A 23,812-nucleotide genomic window follows, 5' to 3' on the forward strand; every position below is an offset into this window, starting at 1 on the left:
TTTTTGCATAATATGGGAACTAATTGAGGTATACTGACACTAATTATATTTCTGAAAACAGGAAGATGAAACACATCTGTACGCCCACCTTCATTCGGTATCTTTAATAATAAAAATTTTCATTTCGAGACCCGCTTCTCCCCTAATAGAATTTTTCTGTGGCTGAACAGAAAAAGTGTGTTGCCATGGCCAAGTAAGCACAACATTGGTGTAATACAGAAGAGAACATTATATTAGTACACATGAATGATTTTACCCCCCCCCCCCCGTATTATGGAGTGAGAAGTAGATATACATTTTGCTTCTGTCTCTGTAGTTATTCAGTGTATGCGTGATAACTTTAACTTTGCTGTATGCTTTATACAGAAATACGCATGAATTTAGCCTGCTCTTTTGTATTCCTCATACCTGTATGCATGGTGCAGTAGACACTCATTATTTCAAACTTCGAGGGACCAAAGATTTTTGTTTAAATGATTAGGAGTGTGCCTTAATACAGTTGAACCCAGACATATCGAACCTGAAGGGGAACGTGAAATAGTTTGATATATTGGTAGTAGTTCAATATATGAAAAATGGCAATAGACAAGCTTATCTTTAACCTATAAGCAAGAATATAATGCACCCATGCAGAGGCACGCTTCTTGCAGCCATGTGCTGGCCCCCGGCATACTGCCTAACCTAACCTAACCTAACTTAGGTCTAACCTGCTTCGCATTGAAGGTGCTGTGGATGCTGCTTTGGAACTATCCACTGCCTTTTAGAAGATGTCTGCTTGTGTTAGGAGTACACTATAAATGAATGATTGCTTATTAATAAAAAAGTAGTTGGTTTTCGCAACGCCTTCAGAGGATGCCATGCAAGGGCTGCCTCTAGGCTTTAGCTTGTTAGGTTGGCTTCACCGCAAGGCAGCGATGTGGCATGGAAATTGAGTACAAGAGACTGAAGGCCACCCGCAAGTACACCCTACGTTCACCTGGGTTTCATAGCGCTTGCACTGCCAGCAGGTGCCCAAGGCCATGTAGCCTGCCAATCTCTGCATGCAGAAAGTGATTGAAGAGGTGCGTTAGTAGAATCACCACTCCCAGGGACGCGGGGTGCAGTTCGGAATTGTCAATGAAAAAACAGCACGACTTTCCTATACTTTTACACAGGAATTTGAAGGGGACAGTGTGTGTTCGATATAGCCAATACGAACTATCTGAGTTCGATATACCTGGTCTTGACTGTATAGTCCAGGGCTAAATGTGGTTTTCTTTTGGACATACAGGATGCCCTCTTTTGGCCACTTGGGAAAATACAGGGTGCTCATGATTAAGCTTTAAGGATTCAAAAGAAGAATACTCAGAGCAGTACACAAAAGTCATTACTGTAAATGAGTTACGCGGTAATGTGGACACACTGAGAAAAAGTGGCATTGAAATTTCAGTAATTAACTAAAATGCATGAAGTTTTTATTTGCTGCAGCTGGCATGCATGTTTATGTTGACAACTTAGAGGCAGTGGCATTCAAAGACTATTCTATTTTGTACAACCAGCAACGCGCCTGTGTTCAGAGATACGCACGTCTAAAACTTTTGCCCAAACCCTCTAATTACGCATTCGAGATTGCGGCACTTGATATGCAGCTCTTGCATATGTCGTTTTACCCTACAAGATGGTGGAGTTATCGGTGACTGTCTTGGCCAGCAGTGTGGTACTGTTGTGCTTGAACGCATGCGAAGTCTATAGTGACACCACATCTTATCACCCACTCCAGAAGCAATCGCTTAAAGTAACAGCACTCGTCCCATGCCACCTGCAGAGTGATTCTTCATTTTCACTGGCCAAGGAAGAAAAGTCATCCCAATCGCCTGCAGCTTCACATTCTTTTCAGGCGGAACGCCATACACAACAGGGGCTTCACACCAGGGAAGGGTTTCTTGCCGAGATCTGCAGCCTCGCATTCGTAATTAGTTTGGGCTGAAATTTTATGCATGCATATCTCATGGCACAGGCATGCTTACTAAAATTGTACTAGAAGTCTTTAGATGACACTGCCTCTGAGTTTTCAGCACAAACATGCATGCCAACTGCAGTGAATAAGAAGTTAATTAATGCATCTTAGTTATTTCTCAGGTTACGATAACAATTTCTCTCTGCTCGTGTCTGCATGGCCGCACAGCCCATTTACATTAATGACTTGTGAGCTGCTCTTTGCATTTTTTTGTAATCTGTAAAGCCTAATTTTGAACTCCCTGTAAAAAGGAATTCGAAGACTGATGTCTAAAAAGCAGGGCGAGGCATAAGGTTTGGGATTAAAAACTGTATTTAAAGAAAAATTATGAATTTATATAGATCACACCATTAAGTTTGACGAACTGCTTAAAGGATTATAAAGGGAAAAACAAAAGCCAAGCATGGTGGCAACTGGCGCTACAACTGTTTTGCAGGGAATGCTCCTATCTTCCATCCTAGAATGCTGGGTTGCCCAGAACCAGCCTGCTTGTATGCAGGCACATCGTGAAAGGGCGCTGCATTTCAGCTCTTCATGTCGCATTCCCTCGTGTTCAGCCCACTTGTGCATTTACACAAGTGCTTTTGGTTGCTAATGACACTGTACAACCGAACTTGTCAAAATTTTAAAGTACCCTAGTAGGCGGGAAATCTCGTTATCCAAGACAGTATAAACCGGGAGAAAAATACTCTGTGGGATGTTTTTAATCCCCGCGATTTTGAGCGCATGAAACTAGAATGTATCATGAGGTTTTACTGTATGCCTTTAAAAACATTCTATCCCAAAGCCATCAGTCAGTGGAACGCACTTCCTGCTGATGCTGCCAGATTCCAGACTGTCGAGTCTCTCATACACTAGAGCTGAAACACCTGTCTTGTTCTGTTTCAGGTGTTTTGCTTGTGTCTGGTTCGATTTCAGCCTTCTGTTTTCTTTTTTGCATCCTTGGTTGCCATATCAGCTGAAGAAACAGAGTACTCGTGTGCGAATAATTTAGTCCCTTTCATAGTCTCAGGCTGTCTGCCCATGCTGGCTGGCAATATATGTTTTCTTGTTCTATATGAGTCTTTTGCATTTTTTTTTCTGCTTTGTCTTTTTCTTGTTTACCATTTACCTTCTTGTAAGGCTGGCTGCTCTTTCTGATGCACCACTGTGCAGAAAAAATGCACAGTGAAAATTCTGCTCTAACTGCAAACAGAATGACCTTCATGCAGGTGACATCGCTTGTTGGTGCGGAACTGGGCTCGCGTTATGAGGAGAACCTGTTCGCTGCCTATTTGGACTCCCAGGATGACATGACCTACTGCCCCAGGTTCGCATGCCAGCGAGCCGTTGTGATGGACCCGCACATGCCGACGGCAACCTGTTCAAACTGCCTTTTCTCCTTCTGCGTCCTTTGTCGCCAGCTCTATCACGGTGTCGAGCAGTGCAGACATCCCGGTGAGTAGAGCCGTGCAAGGCAGGAACAAACGTGTACAGCCTGATCTGTCGTTAGGTGTCTTCTCATTCACTGCAGCAGGGAAGCTCAAGACTATGTGGAAATGCGGTGATTAGTGTAAACAACGGTTATTTTATTGACAAATACTGAGGCTACATGACTACATACATGGGTAACTTAATACAGCAGTCTTCTATACTGAGCTTCCCCTCAGGCTTGGTGGCTTGGCTTGGCTTTCACCAGCTATGGCTGCCTTGACATCTCCCCCTTTTTTCCTTTTCTTTGTCACGATGGGGGGGGGGGGTATGGTCCTCCTCTCCAGGTAGTGTGCTTGTGACCATGTTGGTTGATTGTCCGTTGTCGCTTTCATCTTCACTTTCTCAGAGGTTTGTTTCCCGATGCAGGTCAGCACTTGGGACGTGTTCCACTGGTTGCATTCTTTTAGTGTCTGCATGGTGACAGAACCAGTGAACCTAGCTCTTCATTTCTAGGTGCGTTTCTAAGGTTCAGTAGAGCCGTTTATACGTCCTTGCTGAAGTTCTTGAACTCTTCTGCTCTGTAACATGGCCTGTTGTTGGTTTCCATTATCTTAGAAAATTCATGAGTGGCAAGCTATTCTCTCATGACACTGATGACTTCTTTCGATGATTCACCATGAAGAGTCTTAGTCTAGATAATCTGGGCAGCTGTCTACTAGGACAACACAGGTTTGGCCTTTGAAGCTGAAGAGGTCAATGCAACTCTTTCCCAAGGAAGGCTGGGTATTTCCTTCGTGGGGAACGGCTCATGGAAGGCTTCTTGTTAGACCTTTGGCATGCTGGGCACGTTCTTTATGTCAGCAGCCATACCAGGCCAATGTACTGTTTCTATACTTGTGCTGGGTCTCAGTCATTGAGGCTGAGCCATAAGCAGTGGGCTTTCCTTCTTGCAGCAGAACTGCTCCCAAAGCCTTAGAACTGGCTTCGACTCAGTGTCATAGCCCCATTGATGTTGTAGTATGCCAGCATTGGTGCACTTTTCAGGGTTTGCTTGATTTTTCCATATTTTGCTCTGCTCACGTGTCCACAGGTACTCGCTTTCTTAAGGGCACTGTCTTCTCTGCTAGGGTGGGTACGAATTTCTGGAGGTACTGGATCATACCTAGTAGCCTCTGCAGTTGTTTTGTTGCCTGGTTTTCCAAGCTGGTCAATAGAAGCTACTTTTCCGTCAGCTACTTTTGGTGCTCTTTCTTCATTTAATTAATTCCCTGTTGACCATGTTCACTGATGACTTGATAGTAGTGTATTTATATGCCCCAAACCTTATTGTACTTTTTTTGCTTTGTTACGTCATTGAGCCTTTCATTTTTGCTGTTGTGTTTTTGTTGCTTATTATTAATTTGTGGCCTTTGTACTTTTTTTCTTAATATTTGTACTTACCAATTTTCTGTATGCTCACCCTGCGAAAATCCCTTCCTGGGATTGCAGTATTAATAAATAAAAAAAAAAAAAGTAATCTTGAGTATATCTGCAGTTATTTCGTGCCCTAAAAACTTTACATCTGGCTTGTCGAAAGCACATTTGTCTTTCTTGAGCTTTGCGCCTGCTCTATGCAGTGCGTCAATGACCCTTTCAGCGTATTCTTGAAGTTGTTTGCTGGCTTCTGCATACACAAGAATGTCATCCATCAAGTTGACTGTATCGGGTATGCCTTTGAGGATTCCGATGATAGCTTGCTGTAGCAATTCCAAATGGCACTTTCTTGAAGCAGTACTGACCCCATGGTGAAATGAACGCTAGATATTTCATAATAGGGTAAACTGCTTAGCTCCTTTGATGTATGAAATGATTTCTTTGAGTGTCTTTAGCAGATAATTTTTTCTTAGTAGCACTTTCTTCGATTCCACTGGATGGATGCAGTCTTAGCTTTCCTCACTGTTTGACCACAAACATTTCACTGCTGGATGTTGTTGACTCTGCAGTTTTTTTCATTGAATCTCTCCTGTTCCCTGCTTGTCAGCTCTTTGTTGACTTCATCCATCAGAGCATATGGGATTCTTCTTGGGGGTTTGTTTACTAAACTTGTGGTAGCTTCTTTTATGTCTACATCGTATTCAGAACCTTTGACGCATCTGATGTCTTGGAAGATCTTTTCCTTTGGACTTTCCTTGACTGCATACACTCTCGTCACCAGATTGAGTAACTCTCAGGCGTTCCATCCTAGCGCTGTTGTGACACAAGCATTGACAACTAGACATTTCATCTTAGCTGGTTGACCCCTTACTGCTCATGTTTCTCTGGCTTCATCCATCACTTGCATCTTGTGGCTGCTGTATGTTGAAATTCTTCTGACAGTTGACGGATGTATGTGAAGTCCCATTGTTCACACTTCTTTCAGTGGTAGTACATTGCACTGTGCCAGTGTCCAGCTTCATGGTAACTGTGGCACCACTGCTGAACTCAATTTTTTCTTGCCACATTTATGTTTCCTTTATTTAGTCTTTAGCTCCAACACGTACACCTCTGTGTTTTCTTGGTCATCAGTGGAATGCACTTGATGCTGCACCTCACTTCCACCTGTTCGGCAAACTGTCACAAAGTGTCCTACCTTTTGGCACTTGTGACACCGCTTGCCATAAGCTGGGCATCCCCTAGGCTTGTGGTATTAGAACTTGCAGGCACATCTTGGTCATCCTGACTTGCTTGGGTGTAGCGTTTTCGCCTTCGTGACAGTCCTGTTTGAGCTCACATTTTTGTTATTGTGCTGCCCGTTTTGGCATCCTTGCTCATGATTTCTTTCAGTTGTGGTGATGCTTGCTCGCTTGCCTTGCATAAGTTGATGGCTTTCTGAAGATCTACGGTCTCAGCAGCCTCTTTCGCGCATCATTATTGGTTGTGCCGACAATGATGCTATCTCTGAGCAGCTCGTCGGCCAGGTCTCTAAACTGGAATTTTTTTGCCTGCAGCCTTGCTGCTGTCAGGAGCTAGGAGCTCTGTGAAGGGCTCATTTTCCCTTTGCTTCATCTGGTTGAACTTGTAGCGTTCATAGATGTGGTTTATTTTTGAAGCAAAGTGCTCTTTGAACCTTAGCTTGAGAAGGTTTTTCTTACCATCCTCACTCAGGGAGAGAGTTCGGAGCTCTACTTGCACATCTGGTCTGATAACAGTCATCAAGTTTGCCACTTGCACTTCCGGTGGCTTCTTGTGGAGTTGTATCGCTGTGGTGTATCCCTCATTTTGTAGCCAGTCTCCCCATGTATTTGGCGCAATGATGAAAGGTTGAGCAGCTTCGGAGTCTTCAGACCACCGTCTACCATGGTTTCAAAATCTGTGCTGGCCTACTTCCAGTTTCTTGCTTTTCCAGTTTCTTCTCCGTAGAGTTCTTCTTCTTTTGGTCTACTTGTGTTCTCCATTTGAACAACGATTATTTTATTGATAGATGCTGAGGTTGCATGACTGTGTAAATGGGCAACTTAAAGGGGCTGCGAAACACTGCCTGGGGGAATACCGGCTATACTTCAGGTGGGTTCTTTATGTCACACAGATGCTGACTTAAAAACAATTACAGGAATCGATGCACAGGAACGCGAGTTATTCAGTGAAGAAATTTCAAAATACAAGCAAACAAAACGCTGCCCTCAACTCGATTTTGGCGGGGCTTCCCACTCCTATTTCGCTCTCCCAATGACGGCACCTGGCGCAACCAATCAAAACAGCCAGCCAGAGCACGTCGCGGAAGTTTGTACTCCATGGTTGCCTGCTCTCTGTGATACTGGCAGCGTTGTTTCCATGCCAGAGCGCCCCTGGTGGTGTATTTTTATTTTACTTGCTTTGCAGGGCTTTTATCTAAGACAAACAAATTGTTTTTGTTGATCTAATATAAAACGCAGACAGGTGACAAAATGTGTCTCTATTTATTCACACAATTTGCAGGATATTTACTGTTTGTCCGGTCATCAAGCTCGCGCCAGGTGATGTCATATCCGCTGCTAAAAACCCGCCACTGTGTGGCGATGCCATCAGAGCCCTGAAGTTGTTTTCGGGAGGACATCAAAATATAAAAAACGGAATATACGCGGCATTACCGGCGCTAATAGCACCATTATAACTCACTGTATGCAATCAACAGGCAAAACAGTTAACTAAGATTGTGTTTCTGGGCCCCTTTAATATGGCCATTGTCTGCTTAGCTCCCACTCAGGCTGGGCTTGACTTAGCTGTGGTCAGATATGGCTGCCTTGACAATTAGGTACACTTACCATTCAGTGCAGTTATGCTTAGTCAGGTTTTCCCTTTGGGAATTTTGCTTTTCTCCTGGCCAGAGTGATTGTGGACACGCACAGGTTATTGGAAAACTGTCATAAGTTGTGCAGCCTTCGCATTTGTGTGTTTGCTGTTCAGGGTTGAAAATCACTCATCAGCCTAGCAAACATGCCTAGCTAAATGTGCAAGGATTGGCAGGCACGTGTCCTGTGTCTTCTTTTTCTCTGTGCCTTGTTTAGTTTGCGCCCACATACTGTGTATACTCGCGTAATGGACCCACTTTTTTTCCCGAAAAATTGACTTCAAGTTGGGGGGGGGGTCATTATGCGGCAAAATTTTTTTCGAAATTTTTCAGGCAATTAAATTTCATATCACAACATCGATAAAAAATGCGATCGCAGCCTTACCTCTATAGAAAAACCACGGATGCGATGTGAATAAAGTTATTTCACACACTGCTTGGCTCGGTCTCGCGTTATCACTCGGCCTCGCTCTCAGAGTCGAGGCTTTCGCTCGCGTCGCTCGCAACTTCGTCGTCGTCGTCGCCATTGTCCCACAACGCATCGTCTTCTGTGCTGTCCAAGCAGTTTGAGATTCCAGTTTTCCTGAAGCTGCGGACGATCACCTCGGGGGTAATTAAATTCCACGCTTCCAAAATCCATCGGCAAAGCATGTCAATGGTTGGCCTTCGTATATTGCCAGTCTGTGTCAGGTCGTGGTTGCCCGCTGCCATCCACTCAGCGTACAGCCGCCGCACGTTGTCCTTAAATGGTTTGTTGACAGAGACGTCAAGTGGCTGCAGCACTGAGGTTAGGCCACCCGGAATTACGGCGATGTTTGTTCGCAGCTCGCTCATTCGGTGCTGGACGTCTTTGTCTAGGTGGCCATGAAAACTATCTAAGACAAGGAGCGATGGCAGAAGGGCCCCTGGTCGCCATCCCTAGACTGTCTTGAGCCAGTCGATTATCAGTTGTGCCGACATCCACCGTTTCTCTTGGGCACGAATATGAATCCCAGCCGGAAAGGTGCCTTTTGTAAGAGTTCTCCTCTTAAATATAACGAACGGTGGCAGTTTCCTGCCATCTGCCGTTACAGCGAGCATTACGGTGCACCGCTGTTTCTCGGCGCCCGTTGTCCTCACGTGCATGCTTTTTGCACCTTTCAGGTTCACGGTGCTGTTCCGCGGCATATCAGAGTTTATCGCCGTTTGGTCGGCATTCCCAGTCTGTTAGGGCAGGAACTTCTCCTCCCGAATACGTATCACAAAGTGATGAAAGCCGTGCACTTCGTCCTCATAGTCCGCCAGCAGCAACCACTATCCAACCACTGCCAGTTTTAAATTCGAGAACAGAAGAGCCACGACTCCTTGCAGTGGCCCACGCGTGGTTCTGAATGAGCTCGTGAGATACAGCACATTCTTCATTGCGCAGCCTCTTCACGTAGTTCAGCACTTCTTCCTCCACGTGAGGGAACTTCCCTTGTTCGGGGCCCTCGAAATGCGCGCCGATCTTTTCCAGTAGCCCTCAGTTCGTCCTCTTGTTTACGCCAGTAGCGCACACGCATCGAGTGGACATTGAAGAGTTGCCCGGCCACGCAGTTGCCGTACTCCAAGGCATGCTCCGCGACTTTTACCTTGAAACCCACCGTGTAGCTGGCGTAACAACCCATCACCACAACGCACAAGTCAAAGCACACAGACCACTCACATGCAGCTCCAGCAATATGGCGGGTGGTTGACGTCCAAATGCGTAGTCTTTACTTCGTTTTGCTGCCGCTGCACACAAACGGTGCTATGAGCAAGGTTTTGTTTTGTGTTTGACAGATGGCGCTAAGCAACCAGATCATTTAAGATCATCATCATCCTCGGCAAAAGCGCGCAGTCCCCAAGTTTCGTTTCCGCGTCACCTGCGCAGCGTTTCTCTCGCATTAGACAATAATAATCACGCGGGTATGGTAAAGGAAAGATGCGGCAATTGCCACTCTCACTAGGAGGTCACCCGAGCTGCACTGTGAGCAAAGGGAAGAAGAGCCGTAGTGAAGGGCTACCCCGCCAGTGTATCTCACTAAAAGAAGCTGGCTGCATCATGTCGCGATCTGTCGACTTTGTTATCGTCAGCAGTGCCGGCCAATCACGCTGAGATAACGCAAGCATGCTCCAATATGGCCCTGAAGATCAGCACGCAGCTTTTATGTGAGAAAACAAAAATATAATTTTTCGATGTGAAAAGTAGGGGGGGGGGGGTCATTACGCGAGTATATACGGTATTTCCATCATGAACGGCCTCCAACTAGCCCAACTTTACATCTCATCTGAGTGGGATGTCTCCCTCAGAAACTTCGCGCATCTGGATAACACAAGTTTGTCACCTCTGTTATTAGCTCAGCTGCTGACCCGAAAGATGCGGGTTCGATCCCGGCTGCGGCGGTCGCATTTCAATGGAGGTCAAGTGCTAGAAGCCCGTGTACTGTGCGATGTGCATATTGAAGAACCCCAGGTGGTCGAAATCTCTGGAGCCCTTCAATAGGCTGAGTTGCTTTGGGATGTTAGATCCCAATCAACCAAACCAATCGCTTAGTAGCTGCTTCGGATTGAAACCTCATGTAAGAATTTTTTTGGCAGGTGTGAAAATTGTGTTCGTCACTGGCATTGCACAACTGCAGGTGGAAAGCATGCCTGCAGTGAAAGAGGTGGCCATGGAAAAAATTGGGTGCTAAGACAGTTATTAGTGCATTTTACAGTATTGCAGAAAAAATTTCTAGCCTTCCATTTATATTGCTGTCTGGGGCAAGGAATTCTAGGACTGTTTTTCTACGCATTTTCCCTGACCTCGTTTCGCTTCTTTATGTGTGTAGCATGGACATTGTAGTACCATAAAAAAGGAAGAGGAGTGGTCATGGAAGCCAGCACTGCCTCACTGATTGGTGGCCACCCAAACTATCGCAACCAAGAAATGTGGGATGGAAGTACAATTAGCAGGATGCAGTAGATTATGTAAAGGGTTGATTGTGTTGGGAATTGATGGGCACCTCATGGGACTCTTCCCAAGTGTAGACCCGATTCTTACACCTAATGCAGCTTGCTTCAGAATGTGAGTGGTGGCCAGAATGCTTTTTGCAGCTAGCTGGTTGCACGAACATGCTCAGTGCCCGTTTATTGTAGCACAAGTCGACTGTCCTCGAGCACTTTCTTCTTTTGTCGCTGTCATAACTGTTCATCTCAGTGGTTGGATACTGGCCTATCGATAGGTGCAGTGTCATTTGAATCAGCTCTTTGGTCAGTTTACAGCCCTCTGCTTGGTGGACAACTTTTCATTTTTGGGATGGTCGCACCCAGGCTTCGTGTTCTGGCATGTCTTGTGATGTCATTTCCAACTTGCACCAGACTGTGCTCTGGCCACAGCTAGGGTGTTAAAAGAGACACTGAGTGCAGCAGTAGCAGAGCTAACCAGTTGCCCTTGTGATTGCATTAATCAGCATTGAGCACCTTAAAAAAAGCATGGCCAAAGCTGGAGTGTTGGAAGCTATATTGAAAGTTGTTGTACAGTCTAACCACCAGTTGCTGCATTACAGCCACAAACTGTGTTCAGAAGGCATAGAACTACGCAGGAGACAGGACACAGAAAAGATGCAGACAGGACAAGTGTAGACTAACAACTGATTTATTGAACGAAACGACCTTCCTTCAAGAGCAACGCATGTGCAGCCAAACTTAACGCCAAAAGCAAAAGTACCCTATCTTATCAACCCAAAAAGTCAAGTTCTTTCTGATACAGCCGCCGCGGTGGCTCAGTGGCTATGGTGCTCGGCTGCTGTCCCGAATGACGCGGGTTAGATCCTGGCCGTGGCGGCTGGAATTTCTTTGGAGGAGAAATTCTAGAGGCCCGTGTACTGTGCGATGTCAGTGCACGTTAAAGAACCCCAGGTGGTCGAAATTTCCGGAGCCCTCCACTACGGCGTCTCTCATAGCCTTAGTCGCTTTGGGACGTTAAACCCCATAAACTAAACTAAACTAAACTTTCTGATATAGGTGAATTGATGCCTCGCTAACACATTTATCCGCACCGTATATAGCAATTTGCCAGACTTCAAAAATCTTGCGTGCCTTCCTGTCCTTCGCGCAGCCTATAATCTTCGTTTGCTTGAAGAGCAGCGTACAAAATACTTTTTTCTTATTGATCTTACAAGACTGGCAGTGCCTTGCTAAATGCTGCCCACCATGCTGGCTCAAAGAGTTATTGTGCTCCTGAAGGCGTTTATTAATACAGCGCCCCGTCTGCCCTACATAGACAGAACTACGCCGCTCTTCAAGCAAACAAAGATTATAGGCTGCGCAAAAGACAGGAAGGCACGTGAGATTTTTGAAGCCTGGCAAATTGCTATATACGGTGCGGAAAAATATGTTGGCGATGCATCAATTCACCTGTATCAGAAAGAACTTGACTTTTTGGGTTGATAAGATAGGGTACTTTTGCTTTTGGTGCTAAGTTTGGTTGCGCATGCGTTGCTCTTGAAGGAAGGGCGTTTAGTTCAATAAATCGGTTGTTAGTCTACGCTCGTCCTGTCTGCATCTTTTCTGTGTCCTGTCTCCTGTGTAATTCTATATCTTCAGAATGCCTTACCAACTAGCCTCTCATCACACACTTCTAAAACTGTGTTCAGTGTTCTTTAACATATCTTAACATGTGTGATGGTGACTTTTTTTATTAGACATGGTTTGGTTTGGTTTATTGGGGTTTAACGTCCCAAAGCAACTCAGGCTATGAGGGACGCCGTAGTGAAGGGCTCCGGAAATTTCGACCACCTGGGGTTCTTTAACGTGCACTGACATCGCACAGTACACACGGGCCTCTAGAATATTGCCTTCATTGAAATTCAGCCGCCGCAGCCGGGATCGAACCCGCATCTTTCGGGTCAGCAGCCGAGCGCCGTAACCACTGAGCCACCGCAGCGGGGCGTATTAGACATGAGCTGACTATAATTATCATTATGCTTAGTGAGGCATGTGCCCTTTCTTGTGCAAGTGTCTTTCTTTTATGTCATCCTACATAGCACTGTACTCTTCAGTCACTGTAGTGTGATTAACTATTATAGTAATATTTAGTTAATCACACTGCTGAAAAGTTCCCGGTAGTTATCGAGCAGTTCATTGAGCCTTGTAGTTATTGTCTTGATGGTACATACACAGGGACAGATGGCCCTGCAGGGGCATCTGCAACATGCAGATGATGGTGAGTTGTGACAGCACAATTTCTCGAGCATTTGCAGGGCTATATATGATGGTGAGCAGTGCACCACCATAGACCTGAGCACCCGCGCTTAGCCGTGCGTGGCTCAGTTGTGTCCGGGGAAAAGGGATCCTGGTGGTTGAGCTGATGCCGAGTGTTTGAACCCTTAAGGCCCCTTGGCAGAGGCACACACCACTTTGGCCCCAGCTTCCTGTAGACGGCACCTCCGGCCTGACCCAACCAAGGGAAATTTGCAGTTGCCTATTTCGATCCTCCTCTCCACCTTTCACTTCCCTCGCAACTCTCCCGTCTCCTGCTCCCTTCTTGGTTTTTCCTTTTTCCAGGCGGCTAGGGTTAACCTTGTCTGTTTTTTAAATCTTTTAAAGTGTCCTGAATATAAGATTAGCTTTTGTCTTTGCATCCCACAAATTTCTGGACATCCATCAATGTGGTTTTAAAAAGGCATGCTCAACAACTGACCGTCTAGTTCGCCTTGAAAATACTGTCCAAGAAGCTTTTATGTGCAAGCAACACTGAGTTGCAGTTTTTTTGATCTGGAGACGACATGTGACACCATGTGGAGGTTTGGAATTCTTTCCAACCTAGCAGAGCTAGGCTTCCGTGGCAGGATGTTGAACTACCTAAAAATTTGCTGTCGAACCACTCAGTTCATGTACGCCTAGGTGTAACCCTTTTGAGGAACTTCATTCAAGAGAACAGGGTTCCTCAAGGGTGTATTTGAAGCACAACGCTCTTTGTTGTAAAGATGAATTCCATTAGCAAAATAACCCCAAAGTCAATAATGTATTCAATCTACGTGGACGATCTTCAAATAGCCTGGACGCCCTCAAATGTAGCAACATGCGAGAGACAAATATATTTGACAATAAACGAACTAGTGGTGTATAGTTTAGAAGAACTTCTATTTGGGCTAGATGATTCATTGTATTCAAGAAAAGGAAAACAGTAGCACCAAAAAACACACACACACACAGCTGAAGAATGACGTAGGACAAGCACTCACTTCATCTGACTTTAATCTCTGAAAAGCGAGCAAATATACAGAAACCTAGGCATGCGCAGAAAGAAACCTCATGTGCAATCAACAGAACCATTCAAGATATGAAATCTCAGCTTTAAAAAGGTTGACAGACGTATCGCTGACAACTTTTTCCTCTTTTCCTTATGTGGTACGCCTCCAAATCCTCCCGTGCCCTACTATCACCGCTCCTGCCCAGAATCCTTATCCCATCAAGTCGTGCTTCACACTTTTTGCAGAGCTCACAATTTTCCCCCGCCATATGTTCTGCCGCTCGGTGACACACCTTGCACTCTGCGCAGTGTCTGGGTAGACGCGCACCTCCTACTTTTTTGAGCGAGCGCGTGCTCCGCTGTACGGTCATTGATGCACCTGCCTGTTTGGCCCACATAGATCACACCGGTGCAGCACTTCATAAGTGCTTCCCATGTTTTTACCGCAGCTATTCCTCTTCCCGCCACTTGCTACGCATGCACAGATCTGTGCAAGCTTCCGTGGAGCCGAAAAGACAGCAGGCACGCCATGTCTGTTTGCCACCTTTTTTACATTGTGGGCAACCCTGTGCACATACGGAACAACTTCAGGTTTTGCATCTTGCTTCCTTCGTTCTGGTGGACGCTCAAACATGACGCCCTTGACTTTTTGCAGCAGAGCTTCAGCAACACCTGTGATTACTGAGCTTGGGAACCCGGCCCCCACCAATCGATCCACTTGCGTATCTAAGCTCCCTTGCATACCGTGCTTACATGACTTCACGAGTGCAGATTCGAGGCAAAGATTAGCAATAGCGCATTTAACTGTCTTAGAATGAGCCGATGCATACGGTAGCAGCTCCTTTCTAGCTCGAGGGGCATACTGCCAACATACATGTTCTTCTCCAAAAGTAAGCTCCAGGTCTCAAAACTGTAAACATCCCTGCAAGGGCATCTCATGCATGAAAACTAGTCCCCTCCTGTTCTCTTTAAATATCTCTAAAACACTGCTTACAGCATCGGTGTAGGTCACGTCGTTCAGTTTTTTAAAAACCACTAAAAAATCGTCCATGTATCTGAACACTTTTTGTACCCCTTCCCTGTCAAACTTTGTTCTAGGGCGCGATCAATATAGACTAAAGATAGCCTGGTAAGCACCGGGGCTACGCAAGAACTGATACAGATCCCTTTCTTTTGTCTATAAAAACTGTTGTTAAAAGATACAAACGTCACTTTAAGGTAAAATTCCAGCATTCTCAAAAAATTCGCTATCGACACTCCTGAGGCGTTCTGGAACTCTACCGTATTTACTCGCATAATAGGCGCACTTTTTTTTCCAGAAAATGCGGCTCAAAGTTGGGGGTGCGCCTATTACGCGGGGTAAAATTTCCGGGAATTTTTCGACTCGCAAAATTGAACATACCGCATAAACGCACTCGTGTATGGGCCGCACCCCGTTTTCCCGAAGAAAATATTAAAAAAAAATTGTGTAGGGGCCGCACCGAAACTTTCCACGACCCACGCGGGAATAGCCTCCAAAATGCACGCGCCGAGGCCTCCGCGATCAGCTCCAGCTGCGCGCAACGGGCGCTTGATTGCGGAGGCCACACACGCGCACAGGAGCTTCCAGACGCCGCCCACGGAGGGCGCCCAAGGCCAAGCTTATCATCATCATCATTTTCCTCCGCCGCGAGCTTTCGCTATCTATATCGCCATCAGCATCACCAGCTCCACTTTTTTTTTTTTTGTTGTCAAGTGCCGGGATCTGCGGTAGAGCGTGGTTTGTGGCTTTGCCGCCGAGCGTTGCTGTTTCAGCTCGACGCTACACGGCTGGGAGTTTGCTCTCGAACACGGCAAGCGTGCGGCAGTTGCGACTGTGGCGTGCCTAAATTTTCGTACGCGACTCCAGGCGCCGAGGTTTTCGCGGGCCGAAGGGATAAAGGGATTTATCCGGCTGGGGATAAAGCTTTCCAAACAGACGTTTAAAGTGAGCATCCCTGAAAACTGTGTGCGGCTGTTTTACGCGATGTCGTTGTACGTGCTGTGGGTCCGCAGCAGCTGCGACGGCAGCTGCAGTAGTGAGGTCTAGTAGTCAGTTCAGCAAAAATGTTAAAATAAAGACTGGGGGTCGGGGGCGGCGAGGCGTCGGCTTGCAATCGTGTAAACACAGTATTGGTCACAGTGCCAAGTTCGGGGTGCGCCTATTATGCGCGGAAATAAAAAAAAATTGATTTTTCGCGACCAAACTAGGGGTGCGCCTATTATGCGAGTGCGCCTATTATGCGAGTAAATACGGTATTTCCCCAGTACTTTCTATGGAATCTCTTACAGAGGTAAACAATGCATCATAAGACATGGAGTAATACAGGTCCTCCACATCTATCGAACACACATATCCAATGGAAAAATTTTCCTAAAGATACCTGACAACATCACCTGAGCTTTTTATAGCAAACAGATCATGATTATGAAGAGAATTAAAGTGCTTCTGCAGGTATTTGTTCAGAATATGCTGCCATGTACCGTTTTCACTCACTGCTGTTCTAAATGGCACCGACGGTTTGTGTGTTTTGGCAGTAAAAAAAGTACAGTGAGAGCATTGCTCTTCCTGCTAACAATGCCATTACCCAACCTGTTCAGCTCCAAGCCCCTGCACATCATGGCCGCCTTTCCTTTCACTCTCGTCTCACTGACCTTTAAAATGTTAAAGTTCTTGGCTTCTTCGGAACTCTTCCTCTGATAGCACCACAAAGCTGCCATTCTTGTCAGCTTGTAGAAGCTGGAGACTGTTCTGTCTAAAATATGACACAACTTTTGCAATGGGTTCTTAGCCTGGCTTGGTGACAGTGCTACTTGTAGCCTTCATCAGCGTATCCACTCCATCGAGTAGGCACCTTTCCTTGTTGTCTTCTGAGGCCTTTCCTGCGATGCGTCTATTCAGAGTCAGGAACTCATGTGCCCCAACTCGTGGCTCATGACTAAACTCAAGGACAAAATATAAAACTCTGCTGGGTCCTGAGTCATGTCAGAATTAAAGGCAATGAGAGAGCAGATTTATGCACTGCTGAAGGCTGTGCCAAGCAAATAAAGTAAATATGCCCTTCAAAGACGGCATGAGCTTAGTAGACCGTAAGTTAAGAAAAAATGGCAATCCGCTTGGAACAACAAAGTAAACAACTGCACTTGGTAAAGCCAGTTTTAGGAGAATGAAAGTCTAGCACACACCAGGAAAGCTTCAAAGAAGGGACTCTTTGCATAGGACACACACACCTAACGCAACTTCATACTGACAAAACAAGAGAAGCCACTGTGTGAACAGTGCAGAGATGAGATACTGGTTAATTGCATTTTATTTTCATGCAGAAAACTGGAAACACCAAGGAAAAAGCACTTTGCTATGTTTTACAGTGAACACATGCCATTCCATCCAACATATCTCTTAGGTGAAAATGGTCTTGTTGATTTATCGTGTATTTTCAGTTTTTAAGAGCGTTAGCTCTTATTCATCACGTTTCCTGATTTCTTGGGGTCTGCTACCACCTCTCTTCAGCGTGAAATTTTCCCAGTCCGAGGAATTCAGGATGGCAGCCCCCATAGTAAATCGATATAGCAACCCAATTGGTGATTGATTGGTGACGTCACTGATTTTGGGGTGCCATAATTAACTAGTGACATGGCTATATGTTTAATTGCTTTTAACTTCATAATTATTGAGGCATCATAAAACGAATTAGACCTTTGGAATCCTCTATAAGAGAACAGGTTGGACACCAGAATTAACTAATGAAGTTAATATTTAGTTATGGCTATACTTATAATTAATTGCTTATAATTAACTAACAAATAACGTCATGATCTAACTAATGGATATTCGTAACAGGCTCGAGGAGTAGGACATGTTAGACACCAGTATTGTCTGATTATGTTTATATTTACTTATGGTTAGGCTTAACTTGGCAGCCATGTCGTCAGCACTCGGCAGTTCACAATTTCATACCTCATGGCGACTGGGCACCTACTGCCTTGAGGTAAGGAAAAATGGCTCTCCCTAGAGTAGAAAAACTTTCGGCCCAAATTCGCCAAAAATATCCGCTGTCAAGGCGGTAGGTGCCCGCTCGCTGTAAGGTATGAAAAAGTAGCCTAATCACATGGAAATCCATCACATGGACAATAGATGGCGCTACCGAACAGCTAATGTTCATGACTTCGTCTTCCAGGTGGTGGCAGCATTTTTTTAAAAGAAGCGAATATCTTAAACAAAAGTTTTAACCTCGTGTTTGGCGCGTCATAGCCTCAGTCGCTTATGTGTCCTAAAATGCAACTCTATTCAACAGGGACAGATGAATACTCATGCTCACATAAAGATGTTCTGACAGGTAGCAGGCCTTTTTATTTTTGTTTGTAACACTGTGAACACCATTGTGCACCTGTAGCTTGGTGGTTTGTACGTAATGTGTGACACATGCAGTACATTGTGTACAGTTACCCACAAGAAAATAAGAAAAAGTTTCTTCTCGAGTATTCTTTCTTCGCTTCAAATGAAATGAAGTAAAATGTTTAATAAAGGTATGCACAGTGGTCTGCAGTTTAAGCTTGGTGGGTGAATGTGTAAGGTGTTGCGGGACTCGCTGTAGAAAGGTTTTAACCTGTCTGATATGGCATGCCATTAGTTGAGGAGGAAACTGGTATGCACAAGGCGCAACACTTCTTGGTGCACCGCAGAGGAGGTGAAGCTAGGCAGCAGCTGCTTGGTTACGGGTGAGGGTGATGAATTTACAGGGCAGTGTCACTTCATTTGCTGCATAGCATACCACTGCAGTGCTGTATACAAAATTGGCGAGTGAGCCAGAGCTGAGGCCAGAAATGCAGTTGTGAACGAAACTTGCTTGAAGCATTGTATCGTACAAACATGATCCGGATGCCTTCAGGCGCAGCAGGTGGAAAGCACACATATGCAGTGAAAGTGGCGTTTCGAGGGCTGATGATACGAAATGGAAGGGTAAAAGAAGGTAGGCCTCAGTATTGCAAGCATGAGATTCACTGCATCTCAAGCATCCACATATTGATGCAGTGTTTCATGTTGAGATTGATGGAGGTGATTGCAAGTTTCTGGCATCCCTATTTCAGTCATAGTGTAGTCGCTGCCTAGCTAATTTCTGCCTGAAATGATAATAAACTGGCATTGATCAGGGGTTCACTGGGCAACCACTGTCAAAATGCATGGTGTCAGGAGCATTTGCAGTGCATCTTTTGAAAGAAGTGTCTGTAATGTGACGGCATGTACCTGTGGCTGCTGGAGTGAAATGTTGTGACACGAGTGCTGGATGCAGGTGGGCAGCGAGCTATTCGGGATGAGTACCTGAAAGCCAGCACGGCTGAGAAGCGAGTGATGGAGAAGCGCTACGGGAAGCGCACACTGCAGCGCTTGATTGATGAAACGCTCACCGTAGACTGGATGGAAGAGAACAGCCGCAAGTGTCCGCACTGTCGGATTTACATTGAGGTGAGCCGTCTAATGACTCCAGCAGCGTCTGAGGAGATGACTGATGCATCCTAGGTGATGGGGTTTGTCAGTGAAGGAGAGCACCAAGGTGAACCATTCGAGGAGTGAAGCCACAGTCTACATGCATCCTCTTCAGACATTGGCTTAAGTTCGGTTTGTCATCATTAATCAAAATCTATTTTTCAGTTCTCTGGTTACTGCTTTTAACATGTGCAAAAAGTTTTGCTGCAACATTTCTAACAGCTCTCTCTCTCTCTTGCTGTGACCTTTCCCCAGGCTTTGTGCAATTAGTCTCTATGCCTTGAGAAACATGCAACTTCTTATGACAAGCATTTAGTCAAAATTGCAAATAAGCCAATGGTGAAGTGTGAAAAACTTGTTAGTTTGCGGCTGGGAGCTACAGGGAGCTGATTTGGACAAAGCAGCCAACTGGGAAGGCTGCTCAGAGTGCCAATACTACTGCACAGTTTTACAAACTGTAATCATGTGGAAGCATAGCAAGTACTCAGACTTCCAATGGCACTTGAGCTGCAAAACTGGTGCATTTTTTAACAGTGCTGTAAAAAAGGATGTGCATTGTAATGTATGTAGGATTTCATGAGGATGTATGACAGATAGTGGTCTTGGTGGCAGGCTGTGCCAGACATTGTGCTTTCTGTAGAATTTGGCTTCAGCTTCCTTTTGAGTCTTTTTTTCTGGAATTCACTGCTTCACCAAATGTCGTGTTGCATAAGTATAATTTGAAATGTTTCAGTATGGCATGTGCCCATGTAGGGGCTTTCTTTGTGATGTTTGCACCTCCTGGCATATTTTTGCAGTGCACAGTGGCATAGTGGCAGCTGACGATGAAATTATACGAGGGATATATAGGAAAATCTGATTATTATAACTTCAATCCACTGTGCCAAAATTCTTTAAATAGATTGCCACTTGAGCAGTGGAGACCACAGGTAGGTTTCTTGAGGTTTTCTTGCTCTACTCAATTCTAGGCCAGGTGCTCTACCAAATAATCTAGTGTGTACAGATGGTTGAAATTTTTAGAGTACCCCTTTGGGATGTTAGACCCCATGAACCATATAACCATATGTCTTGTTATAGCAAGGGTCCAGCTAACAGCATGTAGAAGCATGTAGAAGACTACCAGGTGCGCGGGAAAAAGAAGGGTAGGAAACAACAAAAATGCAGAGAACTGTGGACAATTTTGGTTCTACTCCAACAATCAGAGATCAGTGTCAGTGCTACACGCTACTGGCCCCTCTTGTCATTCAGTTGTCGTTGCGTTGTCGCTCTACCGCACCTTTGCAGAAGCTGGATGGCTGTAACAAGATGACCTGCTGGCGGTGTGGCACTCACTTCTGCTGGATCTGCATGGTGGCCATCCAGACTTCTGGCAACCCATACGATCATTTCAGCGATACCACTTCGAAGTGCTACAACAAGCTTTTTGATGGGGCAGAGAATCCATTCGTTGAGGATGTCCACGAATTTGGAGAGTTTCTGTGAATGTAGCAGCATCTTGGCGATTGCTGATTCTCTTCCAGCTAACCTCTGTTTTCGAGCATGACATATATTACATGCTGCTGTTTGGACCTCATGCTGACCTAGCATGTAAAATTAATAAATATTTTTCTGGACTGTCAAGGTAATGAACGTTGAGGATGTCCACGAGTTTGGAGAGTTTCTGTGAATGTAGCAGCATCTTTGAGATTGCTGATGCTCTTCCAGCTAACCTCTGTTTTAGAGCATGACAGATATTTCATGCTGCTGTTTGGACCTCATGCTGACCTAGCATGTAAAACATCCCAAAGAGAGGACTTGTAAAATTAATAAATTTTCTTTTCTGGACTGTCAAGGTAATAAATAGTTTTGTTTTCCTTCTAGTATGCTCTTAGTTATTTCTAGGCTTTTAGCTTTCCAATTTTAAGAAAAAAAATGAGCATCTAACACCAAATTAGTTTGAGAACAGCCGAAACCAAAACATAATACTTACACATGATGGAGAACGTCAAGAAAAAAAGCCAAGTGATTGGCTTGATGTGCTCTCTTCCCCATGGAAGACAATTCAAAATGGTCACATCAGTGCGGCAACAGTGCAGCTTCTTCGCAAAAATAATGGTATGCTCTCGAGAAATAATTAAGGGAGATACTATGTTCAAGCCAGAAATCTCAGTAAATGGCAATATTTGCGGAAAACACATATAAGATCGCGGAGAAAGAAACTGGAGAGCGTGATGTCACACAGCCAGCCCTCTCAATCCAAGTGCTCATGAAACCTTTCCCTTCCCCCGGTTCTTCACTCCCCGAGTCAGTCCGTAGTGTTTGTGTTGTCGGCATGTTTTAGTGTGCGTGCCTGTGTGGCCCATGGTGCAGGTGTCTACAGCGAAGAGGTTGGTTTACAGTCAGTTTGCCGGGCTGGTCCTTGGAGCAGTGATAGTTATCGCTGCATGCTATCACATGGAGGACTGACTTTCTCCTTCATACCTTTAGTGACTAGGCTTAAAGGTTAACGCCAGACACTCGCCTCCTGAGTTTTCTTTCCCTCCATATGCAAGATGTCAGACAAAGATAAAACTATCGAGGTCAGTTTGTGCGTGAACAAACAAAGGAACAATTTCTTTCTCAGTCTCTAATTGTTCTAAACCTTATGCACAGAACAAAACGTGTGAACTTTCATGAGCAGAAAAAAAAAATTGCGGAAGATATTTGGTACAGTCCGATGTGAATGCGTGAGCATGCAATGACTTCATGAGACACCCAAGGTTTACTTATCCAGGAACCCTTTCTACATCTATTCCACACATGAAGAGCCACACTCCTCTCGCATAATCGAGGACATATGTAACAGACATGTTTAGACACACCGCAAGTGCACTGCCGCTAACTCCTATTATGTCTGGCCTTCTCTGCTCATGGCCCCTCCTCTCCCACCACATCCGGCAGATTTGTTCCAGCATGTATCATATCAATGCTTGTCAGTTTTTTTCCTTCATGTCATTTTATCTTATTTCTGGCACATTAACAGAGGCACTTGAGAAAATATTCGTTCGTTCTGAATTTATTTCAGACAACGGAGAGGTTGTTCAGTGTAACGTGGCAAAAGGCATACATTGCCTGACGAGGCCATGCCACTCGGATGACAGGCGGCACCACAGGCTACAAAAATCAAACAAAAGCATTACATGATTGAACACACATTCATTTTTTTCACATAATTATTTTAAGACATCCTTAGAAAACACCGGCTTTCGGCGAAAACAAAGAGCATACTTTAACCACAATTCGACCATAGCAATAATTACAAAACATATACAAATGATAGGCATACATTTAGTTTTCATCTTTAAAGTTAATTTATGAGCATTGCTTTAATATTTTGTATTTACATATAGAGGGGGTGCTGCGTGCAGTATCCATAATGATAGGGTATTGATTAATTAAGTCAGGAATTTGCCATCCTAACCTCTGAAAACCATAATTTGTGCGTACACGAGGTGTTTCCATACATTGTTTCTGAAGTTCGTATGTGTTAAGTTTAGTGTGACAAGTGGTTTCGAAGGTTTTTGTCTAGTTTGTACTGGCGTAATATTTTGAGACATAGTTTGTATGTGTGCAGTTTACTTATTTCTGGTATTCCATAACACCTAAATAAAGGCTGGCAGCTGTGCAATAACTGTATTTTCCCAATAGCTCGTTATGCCTGCTTTTGAACTGCAAGGAGAGAATCTAGATTTGTCTGTGTCTTCATTAACCATACAAGGGAACAGTAGCTTAAACAGGAATGTATTAATGAATAGTATATTTGCCGCTTTATGTACACCGGGAGATAATGTCTCAATTTGTTCAAAATGCCAACCATCTGACAAAGATCTCTGCTAAGCTGGTCAACATGCGAGTTCCAAGATGATTTTCTTAAAGTAGAACACCTAGAAAACGAATTTGTGAGCCCTGTTGCAGCTGAGTGTTTTCAAAGTTTAAGTTAAGGTGGTCAGGAGCTTTTACACCTTTTGCCCTGAAGGGAATGTATTTCGTCTAACTTGCATTTAACTGCATCCTGTTTAGTTTTAACCATGCACAAAAGCCCGTCAACCAATAGTTAGCCTTTCTTTCAAGTGCGTAGGGGTCAAGCAATATGTGGTTGGTTTCATCAGTCTCACTCTTCCCTCCACCCTCTTACTTGCTACCTTGCATAACTCGCTTTCCATATAACAGATTCGTGTCTTGAACCACCAACCATATTACAATGCCCTTCCCTGCAAGCTAACCTGCAGGTGGGCCCCCAGGCATAACGATATATTTTGAATGGACGGAAGCTAGACAGGCAACAGAAACAGACCGGTATGTGCACCTACTGCTCTCCTTCCCATAAATGTAAAAAAGTAACGGTTTCCTGGACAGGCAGTA

The 23,812-nt window shown here is 44.8% G+C and overlaps 1 protein-coding gene and 1 pseudogene across 2 annotated transcripts in view; one reads left to right on the forward strand and one right to left on the reverse strand.

Annotated features, from left to right (window-relative positions):
* Positions 1-21,057, forward strand: part of LOC149356834 (E3 ubiquitin-protein ligase RNF14-like) — a 45,978-nt gene extending 24,921 nt beyond the window's left edge. For both annotated transcript variants that reach the window (XM_089577839.1, XM_089577838.1), the window contains exons 7-9: positions 3,208-3,433; positions 19,239-19,411; positions 20,717-21,057. In XM_089577839.1, coding sequence (XP_089433965.1) covers positions 3,208-3,433; positions 19,239-19,411; positions 20,717-20,914 — 597 coding nt within the window. In that variant the 3' untranslated portion in view covers positions 20,915-21,057. The remainder of the gene's footprint in view (positions 1-3,207; positions 3,434-19,238; positions 19,412-20,716) is intronic.
* Positions 6,155-6,726, reverse strand: LOC149356835 (uncharacterized; annotated as a pseudogene).
* Positions 21,058-23,812: the final 2,755 nt, after the last annotated feature.

The sequence above is a fragment of the Amblyomma mixtum genome, chromosome 3 (genome assembly GCF_055824585.1).
Source record: "Amblyomma mixtum isolate Tamu chromosome 3, ASM5582458v1, whole genome shotgun sequence".
Lineage (NCBI taxonomy): Eukaryota > Metazoa > Arthropoda > Arachnida > Ixodida > Ixodidae > Amblyomma > Amblyomma mixtum.